Here is a 20,113-nt window from a genome sequence, read left to right as displayed (position 1 = left end):
CCTTGTATACAATGTGCATTTCTATGCACAAAAGCTTACTAGTCCATGCATTCAGCTAAAGGACAACATAATTTGTCATGCAAGTGTATCCAGAATCTCCACTTTCTGGGTGGTAGGAAAAACATGGGGCAAACACTTTGATTTTCAGGTGCTACTTTAGCTCCTAATAATGTGCTAATTACTGTATACTGCATGAGGTAAATACCTCAGTAACTATAATTATAATCCGTATGGTTGTTAGAAATGGGCTATTCCAAAAAGCACCTTTTTTTGTTGACCATACCACCCTACTCATAATGAGCAACACAGTGCATCATTCATAACTTAACCACTTTTCTAGATGGCAACGTTCCTCCAATCCAGCTCACTTAGGTGAGCTGTCTTAAGTACCTTTTTTCATCTGTTGCTTTCCTGCCTTTTTCTTCTTTCTCCTGTCAGATCCTTGGCAAGGATCTGAATGAACCCACAATGCTGGTAGCCTGATAGCAGACAAAAAATGTATTAGAATATAATTTTGCATTCAAAAACACAAGGGGCCAAAATTCCCTTTTTTAACTTGTAGATCTGAAAGTAAGCATCAGGATTTTACTAACATAGGTCTTCTGTGACAACGCAATGCACTTGAGGAACACAATTTAGCGTAAAATATAGAAAAACAAATTGGATTCTCCAACAGCAATAAAATCAATTGTTATTACTTTGACTCCAAGGAGCCCTTCGACAAAATATAAACACCTAGCAGTTATTTCATTCCCCCCATAACATGGGAGCCTCCATGTTCAAGGGGCACTGGGGTCACGCCATATCATGTTTTGAGGTTTGATTAAGATTTACTATAGCATGTACAGGCATGACAGTTGGTTCCTTAATGGAGGTGTGCCTGTTGTTTCTTGCTATTATGTGATCTGGGAAAGAAGAAACAATGGACCCACTTGATAAACTATAAGGTTACGGCTTTCCTGAGTGATTGGCTTCCTACTCCGATAGCAGGGTTGCGATTGGAACTGGATCTCAATTCAGCAGCCAGTGCATATTATGTATGAAGGGCAATGTTTCTCTGGTGGTAAACTGCCACATGCAGTGACTCCTTAGCTAAGCATTGCTTTGGGACCTGTGGGACTGAGCGAATGAGCAAGCTCGAATAAGGTTATTCGAGATGTAAGGGTACATGATCTCCTGCCCAGGATTAAAGAAGAGCCTTGGTCAGGGTTATTTGTAATTTGGAAAATCAGGTGATGCTGCTTTTCAGACTGCTCTTTTAACATCCAATAGTCACGCTCTCCGTTAGGGAGGCTGGTCTATTTGGCTTTTCACAAGCTCTCAAACTATTATGGGAGCAAGGCAGTCAGTCACATGAAAGACTCCCGTAAGGCTCTGCCCTAATGAATTGATGCTGGCATGGTTCTCTCGGTCTTTAGGTGGAACCGGCATAGCATATATGTGATATTGTTTGCCGAGGCCACACTGGAGTTTTAGAGGAAATTGACAGTTAGCAATGGTCACAATCTCTCCCCAGCCCAGTTCACAAGGGTCGAGTTTTCTCCTGATCGCAGCGCACACTAAAATATTACTCATTCATGAATAAGGTTTAGTTTAGTTTATTTATGGTGTTTGTCTTGCGGGGTTTATTACAATATGTTAAAAGTGGAACTCTGTACTTAAAGTGAATCTTTACTTACGTATAATTGTATTTGTTGTTCTACCTTTAGGTAATTTGATAAGCAGGTAACACCTAGAAACATGTCATGACTGTCATGAATAAGATCAATGTGGACCTAATGTTGAATCTCATGAGTTTAAAAACGAAATAATTTGGAGCATTCTTCAATTATCAAGTGTGTGTAAATATTTGTCCTTGAAAAAAATAATAGTATTTGGTCTCTGTTCAATTGATGCTATTTCTGTCATTGGTTGGCCCCTGGGATATTTGCCCAGCACTATATAGAATCATTGGGATTGGCTCTCTCATTTTCGTTTCATTGTTATTACATTGGAGGCTGTCTTGGCAGTCACCACTGCTAATTACCCTTGAAGATGTCAACTTTTGAAGACATAGCACCCAGGATGAGGAAACATACTCACTGCCGAGGCTTTACTGAAGATGACGCTAATTCCCTTTTACGTGCACTTAAAGGCCATGACGGTCTATTTTAAAATATTTAAACATGGATCTCTAATAAAAAACCTGACCCTTTCAAAAAAATAAGCCAGGGTGACATTATGTGCTGTATCCTGGTCAAGCGCAAACTCAACCTCCTAACATAGATCCTGCTAAAAGTTCTTCCACTACTTACAAAGATAGTGAAAGCTTAAGCACTGGAAATGGAAGCCAAGTGAGTTCCTCAACTGTCCCTTCCTAACACCACACACCAATGTGTACATCAGTATCTTCTTTGGACTATTGGCTGAGTTTAACCTAGAAGGGGAGGAGTAAATTAAGGCAGAAGAAATACTTGTTCATAGATCTGTAATCTATAGTGGTCAACATTCCCGCCACAAAACGTATTACTGTATAGGACAAGATCTTGAAAATAGTTTTTGTTGTGCCAGTTCTGATAAACAGTAAACACACACATGTAATTATTTAGATTATTTTGTTCCTTGCAGTTGAAATTGCACTTTAAAAAACACTGCAGCTTCTCAAACATCAACTAAATGTGTTTCATTTAAAGATCATTTTTTTATTATTGATATTATTGATATAGCTGATATAAATCAACTTTACAATATGTTTCATCAATTTTAAAACATAAAAACAAAATGTAAAATGAAACAATACATCTTGATAATACATTTCATCAATTCCAGAACGATCGACACAAAATGTAATACACAGCAGTGCAATCCTTAAAAGAAGATCAAAATTAACATTTACTAATTAAAATATAATGGTGCAATATGACTTTCTCAATCTTGTTATACTCTTGATATTTGTTGTCAAAGACCTAATAGGGCAGATAAACAATTGAAAATGGCGAGTTATCATGCATAATGACTAGACGTCCTTTTCCATGCTGGCATTGGTCTCATGGAGTTTAAGTCATATAATAGTGCTATGTCTCTTATTCTCACCGTTGTGGAGAAGCCGGAATTAATCATTTAAAGAACAATATACCTTTTGTCCTCCTGTTCAGAATGAGGCCTGTCACACATTTATGAATGTTAATCAAAAAATTAACTGTCCCACTTCAATTTAATTTTGTGGGACATAGCACATGTCACCATCACAAAAGCAGAACATGAAGCAATCATCATTAAAGGTTGACACTTTCATAGCCATTAAAAATGCTGATAAGGGAGCTGCACTGGTGATTATGGACAGATGTGCATATCATTATAAAATATTAGGGCAGGATTCCAAGATGGCCGCCGAACAGGGAGCACCGTGAACGGTGCTCCCCCACATCCTGGGACCCAAACAGGGTTAAAATAAGAAAGTTTGCCCTCCCCAGCTGCAGGAAACGATAAGCGGTGACCCAGGAGTGGGAAGCTCGGAAATGACAGTATGCGCCTGCGGCGCACAGCTGATTACAAGAAGATTCCACCGAGACGAAAAAGTTGAGCTCTGCGAGTGACGGCCCAGTTCAGCATAGCAGCAGATACGACGAGAAGCGCCAGACAGAAGACAGCGTCCTGACCCTATCAAACACTGGCTGCGGCCCTCACTGAAGAATGCAGAAGTTCTGATCACTTGAAGGAGGGAGTCGGGAGGAGGGGCACATTGCCCCCCCCCCCCCATCCAGGGCCTCTGAGGAAGAGTGTGTGTAGGCGGCGAGCAGCAAGGTGTGAGTCCACTTGGCGGAAACGGGGTAAGTGCCATACCCATGCCCGGCCACAGAGTAGGAGCATGAAGACCCTGGGGAATGGAGAGGTTGCCCAGGAGGGGGACCACCCGGCTCTGAGTGTGGTGTAACCCTAAGAAGGACACCACAAATGGCCCGCCTCACAGGCCCTATGCACAAGGTCCCCCTCCCCCACCTGAGAAACAACACAGACTTGGCACCTTACCACAGGGTCCGCAAAGGTGTCCGCAGACTTCAATAGGCCGCATGCTCCGGCGGCTGAGGAGGGGGAGCAATGCTGAGCGGCAGGGAGCTGGAACACCCGTCTATTTGGCTGCCATGCTCGAATATCTGACTGCTGAGTTCCTCGAGCGGGCTGTCAATACCGTCCAGTATAACAAGGAGACCTGCAGCATCCCCCACACACCTGCAGCTCGCCATCTGCAAGGACAAGGAGTTCAACAAGCTGCTGGGCAAAGTCACCACTGCCCAGAGCGGTACCCTGCCCAACATCCAGGTAGCGCTGCTGCTAAAGAAGACTGAGGGCCACAAGGCAGGGGGCAAAGCCAGCAAGTAACAGCCCAAGAGGTGGGTGAGCGCACACACACGCACAGATATAAAAATGCTAGAAACGGCGGCAGGAGAGGGAAGAGAACAGGCCTGGAAAATAGCACTGGGCCAAAAGCTTGGACAACATACCCTACAGACGTGGGGGTGGGGTGGACCCAGCCAACATACATGAGGGGGCTGGATCGCAGCCATTATGTTCAAGTCAAGGTGGAACGGCCCCATCTTGTCAGCAAAAGGGGCCAAGAAGCCCCAGAACTCCAACCTCCAAAAGATGTGGGGTTGGGAAACAATGTCCCTCTGGCAGTGGGAAGTAGACTATGAGCAGTCCGAAAAAAGGTGATCCCCACCCTCAAGAGGCCAGCGACGAGGTAGTCACCAAAAAGCTACTCAAACAGTTCTTCACTGATTTCAGTGACACAATTAGGGACACGGGCCACAGACAGATGGAAAAGATGAGGGCGGACCTAGCAGGGGCCCTTCAAGACATCAAAACAGATGTGAGCAAGATTGAAGAAAGGGTGGACACTAATGAGAGGGCGATCCAGGACCTAGCCGACGATGCCAGGAAGGTGGACACGCTCATGGAACAACTGGCTATGGCCACTCACAACCTCGAACTCCAGGCAGAAGACCAGGAAAATAGGTCTAGAAGATCAAACATATGCATTAAAGCCCTGTCCGAGGAGGTATCGGACAAAGACCTGAGAGGAGCGGTCACTAGCATATTTCCAGACCTTCTAGACCCGGACAGCCAGGAGGACGTCCACATAGAGTACGCAGAGTTGGGCCACGGAGAATGGAACCTGAAGCCAGAACAAGGGATGTGCTAGCGGCGATCTGTGACTACTCAACGAAGGAGAGGATTATGCAGGCGGCAAGGAAAATGACCCAAACATTGTACAATGGATCAGTCATTCTCTTATTCCAGGACCTTGCACAGGTAACACTGATCAAGAGAAGGTAGATGGCCTCAATCCTCGGGGCCCTGAGGGACAAGGACATAAAATCCAGCTGGGCTTTTCTGTTTGGAGTGGTCTTTGATTGGCAGGGCAAGCAGAGAAGGATAGGATCCTATGAAGAAGGAGCAAGATTGCTGGTCATCGAAGAAGAGGAAACCAATCGGAGAGAGACTGCGAGCAAGGGCCAGGACAAGCTTAGGAGCTGGGAATGGTTGTCGGCCAAGGGCAAGAAAGGGTGCTTCCAACCACACTTAAAAGGTCCGAAGACCTGAAGGAACAAAAGAGGGCTGCACAAACCAGTAGAGCAGTGCGGCGGGGGGGGTTAAAGTCAATAAAGGGGGTAAGCCTGGGGAGGGCCTTGATAGGGAGTGCACAAAGAGGTCTGGGGGGAGGCAGATGGGCTGAATATCTTGGAAGGGGTATGGATGTACCTGCAGGTGCATATGCTGGGTGTGGTGTCATGTGCCAGAGAGATTCCTGGTCACATGTCAGGGGCGGGGAGAGGAAAAATAAAGGTATCACCGGAACTGGTGTAAAGGCGCCAGTCCGGGTTTATGCAGCCTCACGAGTGGTCGTGTCCTGATTGTGCGTAGTGAAGCGCTGCGCCATACGGCCTAGACAGGCCCATCTCCGGTATCGGGCTTCAACCACAACATATGCCCAACATCACACTGGCGACAAGGATAATTATCGGTGCCCCACGCGCACATAACACGAGCCACAACCTGTATGCAGGGAGAGAAAGAGCCTCGACCTCAGGCCCAACTCTCCATGAGGCCTACTAACATCCCGCCGGGCCGCGCATCAACACGCGCCGAAGCGGAGCCTCAGTTTCGCACCCCCAACATTCCAGAACACTCCTGCTCAACAAACGAGGAAGCAGAGCCTTGTTTTCACACCCCAACGTTCCGAGGCTGTCCCACTGAACGAACGAGGAAGCGGAACCTCATCTTCACACCCCCAACGTTCCGTAGGGTGCACAAACACTACAGGAGACACAGCATCATCCACCACAGCAGGCAACAAGGAGTTTTCAAGCACCAAACGCCAGAGAGACTGCACTGCAGACTACAAGGGGTATTTCAAGCACCAAAAAGAAGAAAAAAAAAGAAAGCACATCAACCCCAAGACACCAGTGAGTGCTGCCCCTGGAACAGGGACAAGCCCTGGACTACAAAGAGCCCCTCTCACCCAAGGAAGGGTGCAGCCCCCGCAACCACCTGTGGCTGCACCTGCAGTAATAAAGGAAACACCACAGCGCCAACCATGTCCAGTGCCGACACAAGCCCCTTGAGGGCTAGCACGAGCATGTCAGCAGGGAGGAGTGCCAACCCAGATCACCCCGACCCAGCGCTCACCACCCTCATGCCGCCTTTTGACCCTTTCACCCCGGGAGCAGCCATTCGCTGGGAGATCTGGCTGCAGCAGTTTGAAATGCACCTCGAAGGAAGGGAGATCACGGTAGCGAAGAAGAAACGCACATTCCTCCTGCTCAACATCAGAGCAGCTGCGCTACGCCTATTCAATGCTATCCCAGACCGCAGAGACGCAAACAACTACGATGCTGCAAAGAACGCACTCACTAACATGTTCAGGCCCGACCTCAACCCCGACTATGAACGATTCCATTTCTGCATGGACAGAGAGCGAGAAAATGAGACAGTGGACAAATTCCATGCCCGCCTACACGAAATGGCATTCGGCTGCGAGTTCCCCAACAAAGAGTTTGTCATCCGCCTCCAAATAATAAACGGGATTTTATCAGAAAAACTGAGGAGGACTATCCTGTCGGAGAGGAACGTACGCCTGTCCTGAATTCTCGAAATGGCGCGCCTTCGTGAGCAAACAGAGGACCAGGTAGCAGTAATCGAGACGGCAATCCAGCGACTCCCGCTCGATAACCCCAAGCCAACGGAGGACACTGCAGCCATATCGAGACACCAGAACACCCGAGAACAAAGCGAGCGAAGAGGAAACACCTCCAAACCCCAAACGTTGCAAGAAAGAGATAATGCATGCAAATGGTGCGGCGGCCCATGGCACAGAGGAGAATCTTGCCCCGCATGGGGATCAACATGCCGCAAGTGCAACCGCCTCAACCACTACGCAACAGTCTGCCTAAACCCACCAATCAGAAGCGACCAAGAGCAACCACCGTGGCAGGCACAAGAACATCGAAAGAAATGTGCTCCCCGAGAAACATCTCGCCAGCCAAGCAAGAAAGGATGGGCGAGAGCAGTAGATTACACCCAGAGGTCACCGGACACAAGCGAAAGCAATGACAGTGAGGACAGCGCATCCCCCGACAGACGGGACAAGGAAAAACGAATGAAACCCAGCAAAAGGATACACTGCGTTCACCTCATCTCTGCCGTAGAGCCCCAACGGTCCAGACAACGAAAGAGGCCATCCTGCACTGTCATTTCCGACAGAAAGCCACTGTGAGTGGTCATAGACATGGGCGCAACCGTTAACGTGATGCCAGAATCAGCATTCGACAAACTCCGCCTAAGGCCCAAACTCCAAGAAAGGAAGGTTCGACTATATGCATACGGCTGCAAGAAACCCCTGCCGGTGCAAGGGTCATTCAAATCGGACTTCTCCCACAACAACACCACGTGCCGAGCATGAGTCTACTGTCATGATGCCTACCCCCAGGCATCCGGACCAAGCCCATCAGCCCCGGGAGCAGGCATCTAGACATTTAGTAAAACCTCAGCAGCCCCGGCTAGGGGCTATCTGGGTTTAGTCCTGGCGCCTTAGGCGCCAGGCTCATAGTAGAAATCAGTCCTGGCGCCTAAGGCGCCAGGCTCATAGACATTACTTACCTCAGGCAGACCATGCTGCAAATGGCTCCAATCCAACATGAAGCCTGAAAGGGACTATTTTTCTACAGGGAGTATTTTTTACTCGGGTGTGGTTCTAGGGACTTCTTACCTGGGACTACTTTTGAGGCTATTTAAACCACCCCCGACCAGCAACACACGCTTCGCGTTATTCTGCATCCAGCAGCGTAACGCTCACCGTGCCTGCAGCCTGAATCCAGTCTTCTGCCACGCCCGCCTCGAATCCAGAGCTCCTAAAACAAAGAGGAAAGAAAGGGACAAGGTTAGAAAACAAACTTATTTCTATTCCACACCTGATTCTGGATCCATCTCATCTCTGGACCTGTAAAGAACATCATTTCTGCACGCGCCGCACCTCCAGCTGCAGCGCCGCGCCATACTCACCAGTCTTCACAGCATCCTTTGGGTCGGCGCTGCCTCCATCATTTCTTCGCCGAACTTCGGCATCTAGGAGACAAAAGAAAACCACAAGGTGAGCCGAGGGAACCAACAAATATAATTCTTACCACCATAGACTTACTTGATTTACCACCGGAGGCATCCTTTTGTGACTCTCCATATTTTCACGTGTCGCATCTGTAAAGAGAGACAAAACAACACGTTTTCCACGTGCAACATTTACCGGACAGCACCGGGTAATACAGACTCTTACCTGAGCGCCGCCAGCTGCCACAAGAGCATCTTTTCACGAGCCAGCTGCAAGACAAGAAAGGAAGGGGGGAACAAGAGTGAACATCGGACATATTGAACTCTATGAACTTAATACTTACTGGTCCTCACCAGGAACCTCAGAGTCAATACTCTCCGTAACTCTCCCGAGCCTTCAAACCAGTGAAGTAACTGGAATTGACGCGCCCCTGCAAATCGACGCAGGATAGAGAGCTCATCTTTCAAGAATATAAGGTGAGATTGCTGTGAGGGCATTTCGGAGGTGATTAGTTTGGGAGGGCTGGGGGGTGCCATCACTTGAATCCACAAGTGGCTAAATACATTTCTCCACTTGCAGGAGAATATTTCTACGAGTTAAGCAGACAAGATTAGTAGGGCAGATCCAGTCAGTCAACGCTGCACTACGCATCACGTGGGTGGAGACCGCAGCTGTCCGGGTCCAACTGACGCCCCTGTGGGAGCCAGGTGAGCGTAACATCTACGTCGTCGACGCTGGCTGTGAGACACTATTAAGCTGTAGAACCGCCGAAAAACTGAAATTAATACAATTTGCCTTCAGCATCCAACACACAGAAATCGATGACCTGTTAGAACAACATCACAACGTATTCCAAGGCATTGGGTGCCTGAGAGGCAGATCTATCAAACTCCACATTGACCCTACCATCGAACCAAAAGCAGTATGCCATCGCCGATTACCATTCCACATGAGAGAGGCCGTGGAAAAAGAACTTGACAAACTAGAAAAGGCTGGCATAGTAGAGAACACCTCAGGACCAACCCCGTGGGTATCCCCCATGATAGTCACGAAGAAACCCAAACAACCCAACGCAGTACGAATCTGCATTGACATGAGGCTCCCCAACGCAGCCATCGGGAGGGAACGCCACATTACACCAACAGTAGATGAACTCATTGTCGATCTAACGGGGGCAACTATTTTCAGCAAGCTCGACCTGAGATCTGGTTACCACCAACTCAAACTAGCCAAGGAGTCGAGATACATCACCACATTCTCCTCCCACCTTGGAACTGAGATGCTACAAATGGTAAAAACTTCGGAATATCATCAGCGGCCGAAGTATTTCAGCACGAAATCCGGAAAGTTCTCACTGCTTTGCTGCACAGAGCATGGAACATTAGTTGGTTGACAATCAGGTGTGCAATCAGCAGTATATGCATTCTTAACTAATATGTCCCAGCAATTAGCAGCAAACGGACGAATTCTGCTGTTCGCCAACAATATCACTTGAAAAGTCACGTGACTTTCTTTTATGTATATAAGGCGAGTGGAAATGCCATTGCAATCTTTGCCGGTAGCAGTGAAAACCCCGCGTGCATTCATTCGATGACGGTTTGTTATTATAAAACCAGGTGAGCACCGACAGAATCTGTTACTTGAAGCTAAATTGTAGCATTTATATTCACTTGTCATTTAAAAGGAAAGGGCAGGGCATTAAGAACCAATTCCCTACTTCATCTCTCGCAGCATCTAATAAATCGAGTGATAAAAAGAACAGTTCACATCCAATCGGGATTCTCTGATGAGGGTAATATATGTGGATGAATTGAGGAAGCATTGTTGGCACAAGCCTTTCAAACACAATGGAAATCCATTCATAGCGCCCAACGGGTAAGCGGCTTCTCATATATTCTTTAACATTCGTAATGACGAACATCTTCTCTTGTAACCAAGCACACAGCATGCACTCAGACCATTTTTTTAACTCTTTGCAGCGTTTATTTTTGGCGGTGATAGAAAAGGTGTTCGTCGGAGCAGCTATTGCACATTTATGACGCTGTGGATAAAGCGGCTTCTAAAACAAACAAATGACTTCACGCTAACGTGTACAATAGGTAAGCACGCGTTTGCAGGCAATGTATTTACATCATGCTAGTATTTCTCTAGTTATAAATTGACATAATTAACATGCTGTACTGCACATAATATATTACAAGCCGGCACTGCATGCCCCAATAAAATACAGCGTTCCTGTCTCTGCTTTTTCAAAGGAGTGAATCAGTGTAGTAATGAGGCAGGACACAGAAGCCACTGGGTAGGAGCTTTATTAAAGGGCCCTGGGAGGTCGGACCAACAGGAACGGAATCCTAGAGAACGTATGCTCTCGGGGATCTGAACCTTGATTCCAGTGTTCTGTAACCCACGTCACAAGATAATTATACAACATCTCCCTTCCTGGAAGAAAAACAAACAGAGGAAGTAGGATGGAGGAAAGGGGAAAGGAGAATAAAAGCAAAAAGGAACAGGAGGAGGAAAGGAAGGGGGGGCCGGGGAGGGGAAGAAGAGGGGGACAAAAGGAGAGAGAGATAAAAAAAACACATTGTCAAACTATTCTGTGAGTAATACATTTAACAAACAGTTGATTGATTAGTAGTAGATGTAGTCGCTGTTGAAATTTCAGATGATTTACCGATTTCTCCTCGACAGTCTTCCAACAGAGGCTTCGTCGATGTCTCCATGCAATTCATTTTCCTCCAGCTGACTGTGGTGAAGTGTTCCTTCAGGGGTGGGGTTTTTCACTAATGGAGTTTTGCCTATCTTGTGCCCGGATGTACTGGGTCTGTGGATATCTCTTGTTATTTTCACCAAATCATCACCAGACCACCTCTTCCCATCGTCCAGTATAGCAGATTTGCCTTGACTCTTTGTGGAGACCTGAAGTTGGTTTCGCCCGTAAGCATCTTTTTTGGTTCTTTGATACAGAGCCAGTCTCCTTCTCGAATTAACATTCCTCTTACAGTCATAATATGTTTTGTATTTTGCTTGCTTCTCGTGCACTGTTTTCTGAATTTGGTCCATGTCTTATTTTGCCTCCCCGGTGTCCATGAAGATCCACGCTGGCCTTAGGCGGTTGGTTGCGACCCTGCCTCGCATCATGGTGAATGGCTCAATGTTGGTAGTGGTATGCGGTGTTGTTCTGTACGCACATAGGGCTTCCTTGAGAGTTTCTCTCCATGAAAGAGTATTAGCTATAGCTAATTGAACTAAGCTTTTCACCCGTCTATTCATTCTCTCAACTAATCCGTTGGAGATTGGGTGGTACAAGGATGTGGTTATGTGTTTGATAGATCTGTTTTTGAGAAACTCTTGAAATTCAGAAGATATAAACTGAGACCCGTTGTCTGAGACCACTTCCTTGGGATCTCCCTCTCTGTTGAAAGAAATCTGTGACTTTCCTGGTGGTAACGCTCATTTTGGCTATTCCCCATTCGGTCCACTTGGAGGTGTAGTCTATGAGCACTATGATATAAATATTCACTGCCTCAAGGTTTTCAAAGGGACCCATGATGTCTATTGCAATTTTAGACCATACATTTTTGGGTGGCTCTATAGGTTGCAGAAGAGTCTTCCTAAGAATTTTTGATTTGTCAAGCATGGCACAGGCGGAACAGTTTTTGACTACTTCTTCAGCTTCCCTCCACATGATCGGCCACCAGTAGTTGCTCCTCACTCTATTTTTTGTCAAACTCCTCCCTAAGTGGCCCTTGTGTGCCAAATCAAGTAGTTTTATCTGAGTGGTAAGGGTGGAATTAATCTGTCACCTCTGAAGGTATGCTCCTCATCCATAGTTATTTCATCTTTGACAGGTATGAAATCTGCCAGGGCTTGACCAGGATCAACCCAGTCATTGACTATGGCTCTCCTGATTTCTTGTTGCTCTAGATCATTGCTGGAGATGTTTATCCAGTCATCTTTGGGAATGGCAGGATTGATAGCAGCTACGATGTCCCCATCAGAACGTTCGGTCTCAGTGTCTTGGTTGGTGGACAATCTAGAGAGGCAATCGGGCACTTGGTTTGAAGGACCAGGGGTATAGTACACTTGGAGATTGTATTGCATGATGTGGAGGAACTAACGCTTAATCCTTGGTGAAATGAGGTGAGGCGTCTTAGATTGAAGGACATTTACCAAAGGTTTGTGATCCGTTTTGAGTATGATGGGTAAACCCCATATTAAGTTCCTGAAGTGCTGCAAGATCCACTTCTCCCCCAAAGCTTCTCTCTCGATGGTGGAGTAATTCAACTCTGCACCCCTTGTTACCCTTGAAGCGAAAGCGATGGTTACAGTGTTCCCTTTCTGTTGTTGTTCAAGGACACCGCCAAGTCCGATCTAGCGTCCACGGAAATGATTGTTTTCGCTTTACAGTCAAACATCGCTAGGGCGGGGGCTTGGTTGATGTTGGATTTGACTTCCTCAAACTCGCTCCTACATTCTGCGGACCAGACAAACTTAGCAGCCTTCTTCATAAGGTTCCTCATATTTTGCGTCTTGTTGGCGTAGTTTATAAATCTGGAGTAGTACTCCATCATGCCGAGGAAACTCCTGAGCTGGTCTTTGTTTTCGGGCTCAGCGATATTCAAAATGGTAGACATAAGTTTCTTCTTGGGGCTGATCCCCTTGGCATCGATGGAATGGCCGAGATAGGACACTTGATTGCATTTTATATTGCATTTCTCCAACTTGAGAGTGAGCCCACTTTTTTGAATCACCTGGAGGACACCCATGAGTTTTGCGTCATGCTCTGCTTCCGTACTGGCTGATATGAGGATGTCGTCTTGAAAACAGTGCACTCCAACAAGGCCTCCGAACAGGTGTGACATTAGCCTCTGGAACATCACCGCCGCCGAAGCAAGGCCAAAAGGCATCCTGTTGAACATGAACGCCCCCAAAGGTGTGACAAACGACGTGAGGTTCTTTGAGCTCTCCTCTAAGGCAATTTGGTGGTATGCTGATGAGGTCCAGAGTACTTAGCTGGCTTCATGGTTGATAGGAGCTCAGATTTGTTAGGGAGAGGGTGTCTATCGACCCATATTTTCTTATTTAAGTCTCTCAAATCAACACACATTCTTATGGAGTTGTCAGGTTTTCTCACCAGAACGATCGGGGCGAGAAACTCAGAGCTTTCTATGGGCTGGATGATGTTCTCTTCACACAGATGTGCAAGCTCTTTCCTCAGTGCGTCTTTCGTACCGAAGGGAATTCCACGGACGCGATGGGCTACAGGAATGGCGCCCCTCTTCAAAACAATCCTGTGTTGGAAACCTTGCAAGGGCGTGTCATTTATGTGCATGTTGACCTAAGGGCCCTTGGATTCTTGTGGAGAGGTGATGGTGAGTATTTGTATTGGTAGACAAGCTTGATCGACAAATAACATATCATCACGCCCTTGATCATTTTCCATGAGTCTCACAGACCCCGATCTGCTGAAGGGTCGTCTGTTGAACCTATTAAGCCTACCAGGCCTCCCTCGCATGTTTCTGCAGACCTTTGCCAAGTGTCCAAATTGGCCACACTTGTAGCACTCAGCGTTGGTTGCAGGGCACATCTTGTCGGCATCATCGTGCTTAAACCATCCACATCTTTGGCAGTGAGCAGAGTCTTGGTTGTCACCAGTTGGAATCCTCCCTCTTCTGGGGTTAAATCTCGAGCCTCGTGAGGACGCAGCCCTTCTCACCAGTGCCAGCAAGCTTTCGGTGGGGCCGATTTCAGGATTGATTTTGACACTTTATTTCGATGTTCTCTGCTTGGGCCAGCCTCTCCTTCATGCAGTGAACTCCAAACTCCATGCTCCTCGCAATCTCAGAGGCCTGCTCTAGGAAGGGATTCCCTGTCTGCCATAAGCTCTGCTGTATGCGTGTATCGGCCACGTTTAGGACAAGTTGGTCTCTCTCAAGTACTCGTCACCGACACCAGTAAATTCACAAGTTGACATGAGCACTCTCAAGGATGCAATGTAAGAGTCAATTGATTCGCCTTTCAGTTGTTTTCTGGAGAAGAACCTGTACCTCTCTAGAACTATGTTAGTCTTGTTGCCGAAGTGTTTGGTAAGTTTGGCCAAGGCTGTGTCGAATTTGCGGTTGCCATCACCCTCAGTGTCAATTGGGTCTGGAAGTGCTCTGAATAGCCTTAGAGCTTCCGCTCCTATACAATTTAAGAGAGTTGCTTCCTTAAGGTCATCACTGAACTTGTTGCCACCAATGGCTCTGAGGTAAACATGGAACCCGTCCAACCCACTGTTCCCACGGACATGTCGGAGTTCCAGGACAAGGAAGGAACTTGACTGGGTGTGGAATGTCCAGCTTTTCTGGAAGCGTTCAGTGTATCAAATTGTAAAAATTTGTGGTGATCCTGATGCACCTGGGAGATGGTTGGGGGGTGCGAGGGTTAATGTTGAATGGACCGTGGTGGGGTGCTGAATAGATGCTGGAGTTATGTGCGCTGGGCCGGACAGATTGTGATTGAGCAGGCTTTCGCTGAATAAATGCTGGAGGTATGTGCGCTGGGCCGGACAGCTTGTGATTGAGCAGGTTTTATTATTGTCCGTGTATTTTTTTTTGTTTTTAACCTTTAATTTCCTTATTTGCTTATAGCGGAAATGGAGGTGGGTGGGAGTGAAAACGGGAGCTATTCGCCTGAGGAAGAGCTCACTCAGCAGCTGATTAAGCTCTGTAGTGTCGTTGTCATGGCGACTGAAAGGAAGCACTGCAGGCTGGTATTGAACTGGGTGCGCGTAATCCTACGCACAAAGGTCCTTTCCTCGAATTGCCGTTGGTCGGCGATTTGGAAAATGCCTTCCGGCACTCCCTGAAGACACTTGGTAAGAAGCAAAACGGTACCTTAATGTAACGCCTCACGGTGTTGTGGCCGGTAGTACTGCTGGGGGCCGCTTCAATCTCTCGGCATTGCTCTCCCTGGGTCGCGGAGAGACGCAGCAACAGTGTGCGTAACACCGCCTCGCAGCAGTTGCTGCTTGCCGCTGCAGGCTGCTGGATGGTGGGCGTCACAGTCCGATGTGCTCAGGGGGCCGGGGTTCACTGCCTCATCGCCAATGTAGTAATGAGGCAGGACACAGAAGCCACTGGGTAGGAGCTTTATTAAAGGGCCCCCGGAGGTCGGACCAACAGGAACGGAATCCTAGAGAACGTATGCTCTCGGGGATCCGAGCCTTGATTGCAGTGTTCTGTAACCCACGTCACAAGATAATTATACAACAATCAGGCAATCATTCATTTTTTCTAGACCGCAGCAAGCGTTATAAGCAATTAATCGAGTTGACTGAAATTCAATACAGTGTTTGCTCAGAAGGATATGGGCCATCAGGTAGTGGTTTCTCTTTGCACACTTCACTAAATAGTATCGCACTGTTTGCCAAATAAACTAGTTGGGAGTTCTCTCAACAAGAGTGAACGTGCACCACAGATCCCCTTTAAATTCGACATATCAATGTAATGTGAAAACTCAAGTGTATATTTCAACTGAGTTAAGGCCTCTTTGCATAATTCATTAACACATTTATATTCCATATCCACTATGCAATATGTATATATAATATATGTATATATATATATATATATATATATATATATATATATATATATATATATATATGTCTGTGTACTGTTTAGTAGTATATTTGTAGACCTTGCCAACATACTAAATTGCTGTCTTCTCCTCTTTTCTCTCCCACTGATTTTCTAATAGAGCTCAATTTGACCAAATCAAGGCAGTCATATTAATGAATTCTTTGATGTGCAGAAGCACAATTTTGTTTAAGAGATAACATGTACAGGTTAATCATTTAATTTAAGAGTGGAATTGTTTAACTATGCCCTGAAGAGGACGCTATGGGTCGAAACACGTGTTGGCATATTTGTACACGTTTTCACCTGTATTGACACACCTGTAACTGAGCATTGTTCACATCATAGGTCTTGCACATTTGAAGAGCATATTTTCTTTTGGAAACCTCAGTTTTCAAATTTTGTGTTTAATTGGAATTTGCTACTTCTATTAGTTTTCCGTTGCACTGTGTTCTTACCAAGAATGAATTGATTGTATGGGCTTACTTGCATTGATATTAATGTATTCAAATGAATAGAGAATCCATAGCATTTGATCTTGTCAATAAACTGTCTCACTGCTTCATCATCCAATTGTGAAAATTCCTTTTAGTATTCCTCCCCTGAGGAGTGCTGCACAGAAGAGGGGAATACTCTAATCATACAAATAAAGCACAACAAAGAGACGATGGAGAAGGGTAGAAGGTTGAAGATCAATTCCAACAACATAAATGGCATAAATTCCCCAATAAAAGGGAGAAAACTGGAGAGATATCGAACGCGGGAGGGACTAGACCTACTTACTCTCCGGGAGACACATGTCCAACTCCGGGACAGGGTGCGATTAAGAGGATTTCAGCTGTTATACCAAGGGAACGACAAAACCAAAAAGGGAGGAGTATTGATAGCCCTCAGAACAACTTGACCCTTGCAATAGAAGGGATGGAGAGGGATTCCCTGGTGAGGTACATAGCACTTAACGTCAAGGGTCAGGGTGATGATACACCATCGCCACGGTATACACTCCCAACCAAGGCCAAGACCGCTACCTTCAGGTGACTATGACCAGGCTGGAGAAATTTGCAAAAGGCTCAATGATACGGGTGACTTCAATATGGAATGGCAAGGACAGAAGCAGGAGGATACTACGAGCGCAGGAAAGCCATCAAAGGAACTGGTGGTGAAAATGGATGGGCTTGTGGTAGTGGACATGTGGAGGGAGAAGGAAGGGGGAAGGGAGGAATACACCCACTACTCTCATGTGCATCGCTCATCGTCCAGGATAGATTATGCCTGAGCATCACGACTCTTAATAGGTCGTATTATGGAGATGGAAGTTGGGCCATGTTACTCTCGTACCATGTGCCCATTACACTACAGATCAGGAGGAAGGGGGGACCACCAGGAACATGGAAATGGCGATACCCAGCCCAGCTACTGAAAGAACACACGCTGAGGGAAAAAATAAGGACAGGCATCGGGGAATACTTTGCAGATAATAAGCAGAGGGACACCTCACAACAGATAAGGTGGGATGTCTTTAAGGCAACCATTAGGGGGAAGATCATAGTGATCAAAAAAAGAAGAGACAGAGAACTACGGTGTGTTGAACAAGACCTCGAAGAGAGACTGAAGCAGGTGATCTGAATGGGGGCAGGCGCGAGTGGAGAAACTCGGAGGGAATACAGGGCAGCGTAAGGGCAGCTGGAGATGATCCAGGGGTGAGCTGTGGAGTGTTCCTTGTTCTCTCAAACAGAGGTATTATGTCAAAGCAAATAGGGCTGTTAGATTACTGTCTATTGTTGAGGATCCTGAAAAGGGAGGAAAAAGCAAAGACCATTTTGAAAATCCAGATAGAGGGAGCGGGGACGAGCACAGACATAGATGACATTACCAGGGAATTTGGGAAGTTTTACTCAAAACTATACACCTCTAAGGGGGCATCTGTAGAAGAGCAGGAAGGGTAATTGGCCAGCAGGCTGCTCACTCAAATCTCCGGGCAGGAAAGGCTGATACTGGAACAGGAGATAACGGGCGATGAGGTGAGGAAAGCTATCTCATCCTTACCTATTAACAAGTCCCCAGGGCCCAATGGATGTACCGCAGAGTTTTACAAGGATTTTAGAGAATCGTTACTTCTGTACATGGTTTCCCAATTTAATGAAATAGGAAGAACGGAGAAATTACGCCGTCAATAGAGGAGTCAAAGGTAGTCCTGCTGCCCAAACAAGGTAAAGACCCCTTGGCCTGTGCCTCATACAGTCCGATAGCCCTGATCAACATGGACGCCATGATTTATACCAAAATCTTGGTGAATCGCCTAGAAGATATCCTCCCCAGCTCATCTCCCTGGTCCAGTCCGGCTTTATAAAGGGAAGGCAAATGAGTGACAACACGAGGAGGATAGCCCACATTATAGACAAAGCCAGGAAGAGTGAAGCACCCACCATTCTGATTGCCCTGGTCACCGAAAACGCTTTTGACCGGGTCGAATGGCAATTCTTGTACCTCACGATGCAGAAGATGGGTTATGGGAAGGGGTTTGTCTCGAATGAAGGCCAACTACATGAACCCATCGATACGCTTGGCAATCAATGGCCAGCTGTCACCCCCATTAAAGTCCAATGAAGTACGAAGCAGGGCTACCCCCTAAAGCCCCTCTTTTATGCGATTCACCTGGATCCTTTATTAGGAACATTCAGGGTCAATAGGGAGATAAGGAAAATAACTTTTGGGGCACGGAACATAAGATAGCCACCTTTGCGGATGACCTGCTACTAGCAATACAAGATCCTGAAAAGTCTCTTAAAGATTTGGACGGCGAGTTGCAGGAATTCCAGGGAGTGGCAGGTCTGAAAATCAATACCCATAAATCTGAAATACTAAATCTGGCAATAGCGACTGCTATCAGAAGGGATTACCCTTACAGATGGGTAGAGAAGGTTATACAATATCTGGGGGTCTATTTCACCAACACTTTGGAAACTATGGTCGGAGTTAACTACCCGCCTCTCCTGGAGAGCATTAAAAACAAACTAGTGGACTTGGGCCCACTTAACTTCACGTGGATGGGTAGAATTAACATCCTTCAGATGGCGGTGCTACCCCAGCTCCTATACCATTTCATGACCCTCCCAATACAGGTTCCTCTGTCCTTTTTTCGGGCCCTACAAAAGCAAACGGAGGTTTGTGTGGAATCAAAAAAAGAGGCAAGGCAAGTTATGATGCCTAGATATAGAGGGGGAATGGGACAGCCCGATTTCTGGGTTTACTACCTGGCGGCGCAGACAAGGGTTTTGAGAGACTGTTTGAGGGATGACCAGGGAAAGCTATGGAGGGCAATGGAGGAGGCGGTGGTAGGAGGGAATCTAAAGGAGGTTTTATGGAAACCTAAGTTAGATAGACCAACCAGCATGCATTAATGTAGTATTGTGACAGTGGTGCAAGAGGCCTGGGACGAGCTGGTGGGAAAAGCCGATTCACAGCATTACTGTCCCTGTGTATCCCCATATTCGATAATCCACAGTACTCACCAGGGATGGGAGGTAAAGGATTCCATGCCTGGCAAGAGGGAGGGTGCCACAAAACTCAGGACCTGTTTGATGGAACCTAAATCGAAACCTTTAATCAATGTAAAGGATTTTGGGCTGGGGGAGAGGTACAGATGCATCCAATTATGGCACTGGGTGATGCAGGTCCCACTAGGGAAGGGTCGACCAGGGCATTGACCCAGTTTGGAAAGTACTTAGCAACAGAAACGGGGAATGCCCACATAGTGGGGGCAATTTACTCACAGGTCAAACGGGGAGAGGTGGCAGTGGCAAGAAGATACATGCACAAATGGGAGGAGTCAACAGTTCAGACAATTGAGGAGGCAGACTGGCACCAACATTGAAGACACATCCCTAAACTAACTAGATCCATT

The 20,113-nt window shown here is 46.7% G+C and overlaps 1 protein-coding gene across 5 annotated transcripts in view; it reads right to left on the bottom strand.

The window, feature by feature from the left end:
• The window catches only part of LOC138526196 (uncharacterized), a 797,397-nt gene that overhangs the window by 213,066 nt on the left and 564,218 nt on the right, over positions 1 to 20,113 (bottom strand). Inside the window, exon 7 of one of the 5 annotated variants that reach the window (XM_069636630.1) lies at positions 391 to 479. The exons of the other annotated variants lie outside the window; for them this stretch is intronic. Within the exon in view, the coding sequence (XP_069492731.1) occupies positions 435 to 479 (45 nt within the window). The 3' untranslated portion in view covers positions 391 to 434. The remainder of the gene's footprint in view (positions 1 to 390; positions 480 to 20,113) is intronic. 5 annotated transcript variants of the gene reach the window in all.

Source organism: Ambystoma mexicanum, chromosome 7p (genome assembly GCF_040938575.1).
Source record: "Ambystoma mexicanum isolate Mex_15411 chromosome 7p, UKY_AmexF1_1, whole genome shotgun sequence".
Taxonomy (NCBI): domain Eukaryota; kingdom Metazoa; phylum Chordata; class Amphibia; order Caudata; family Ambystomatidae; genus Ambystoma; species Ambystoma mexicanum.
This window is presented reverse-complemented; position numbering and strand designations above follow the sequence as displayed.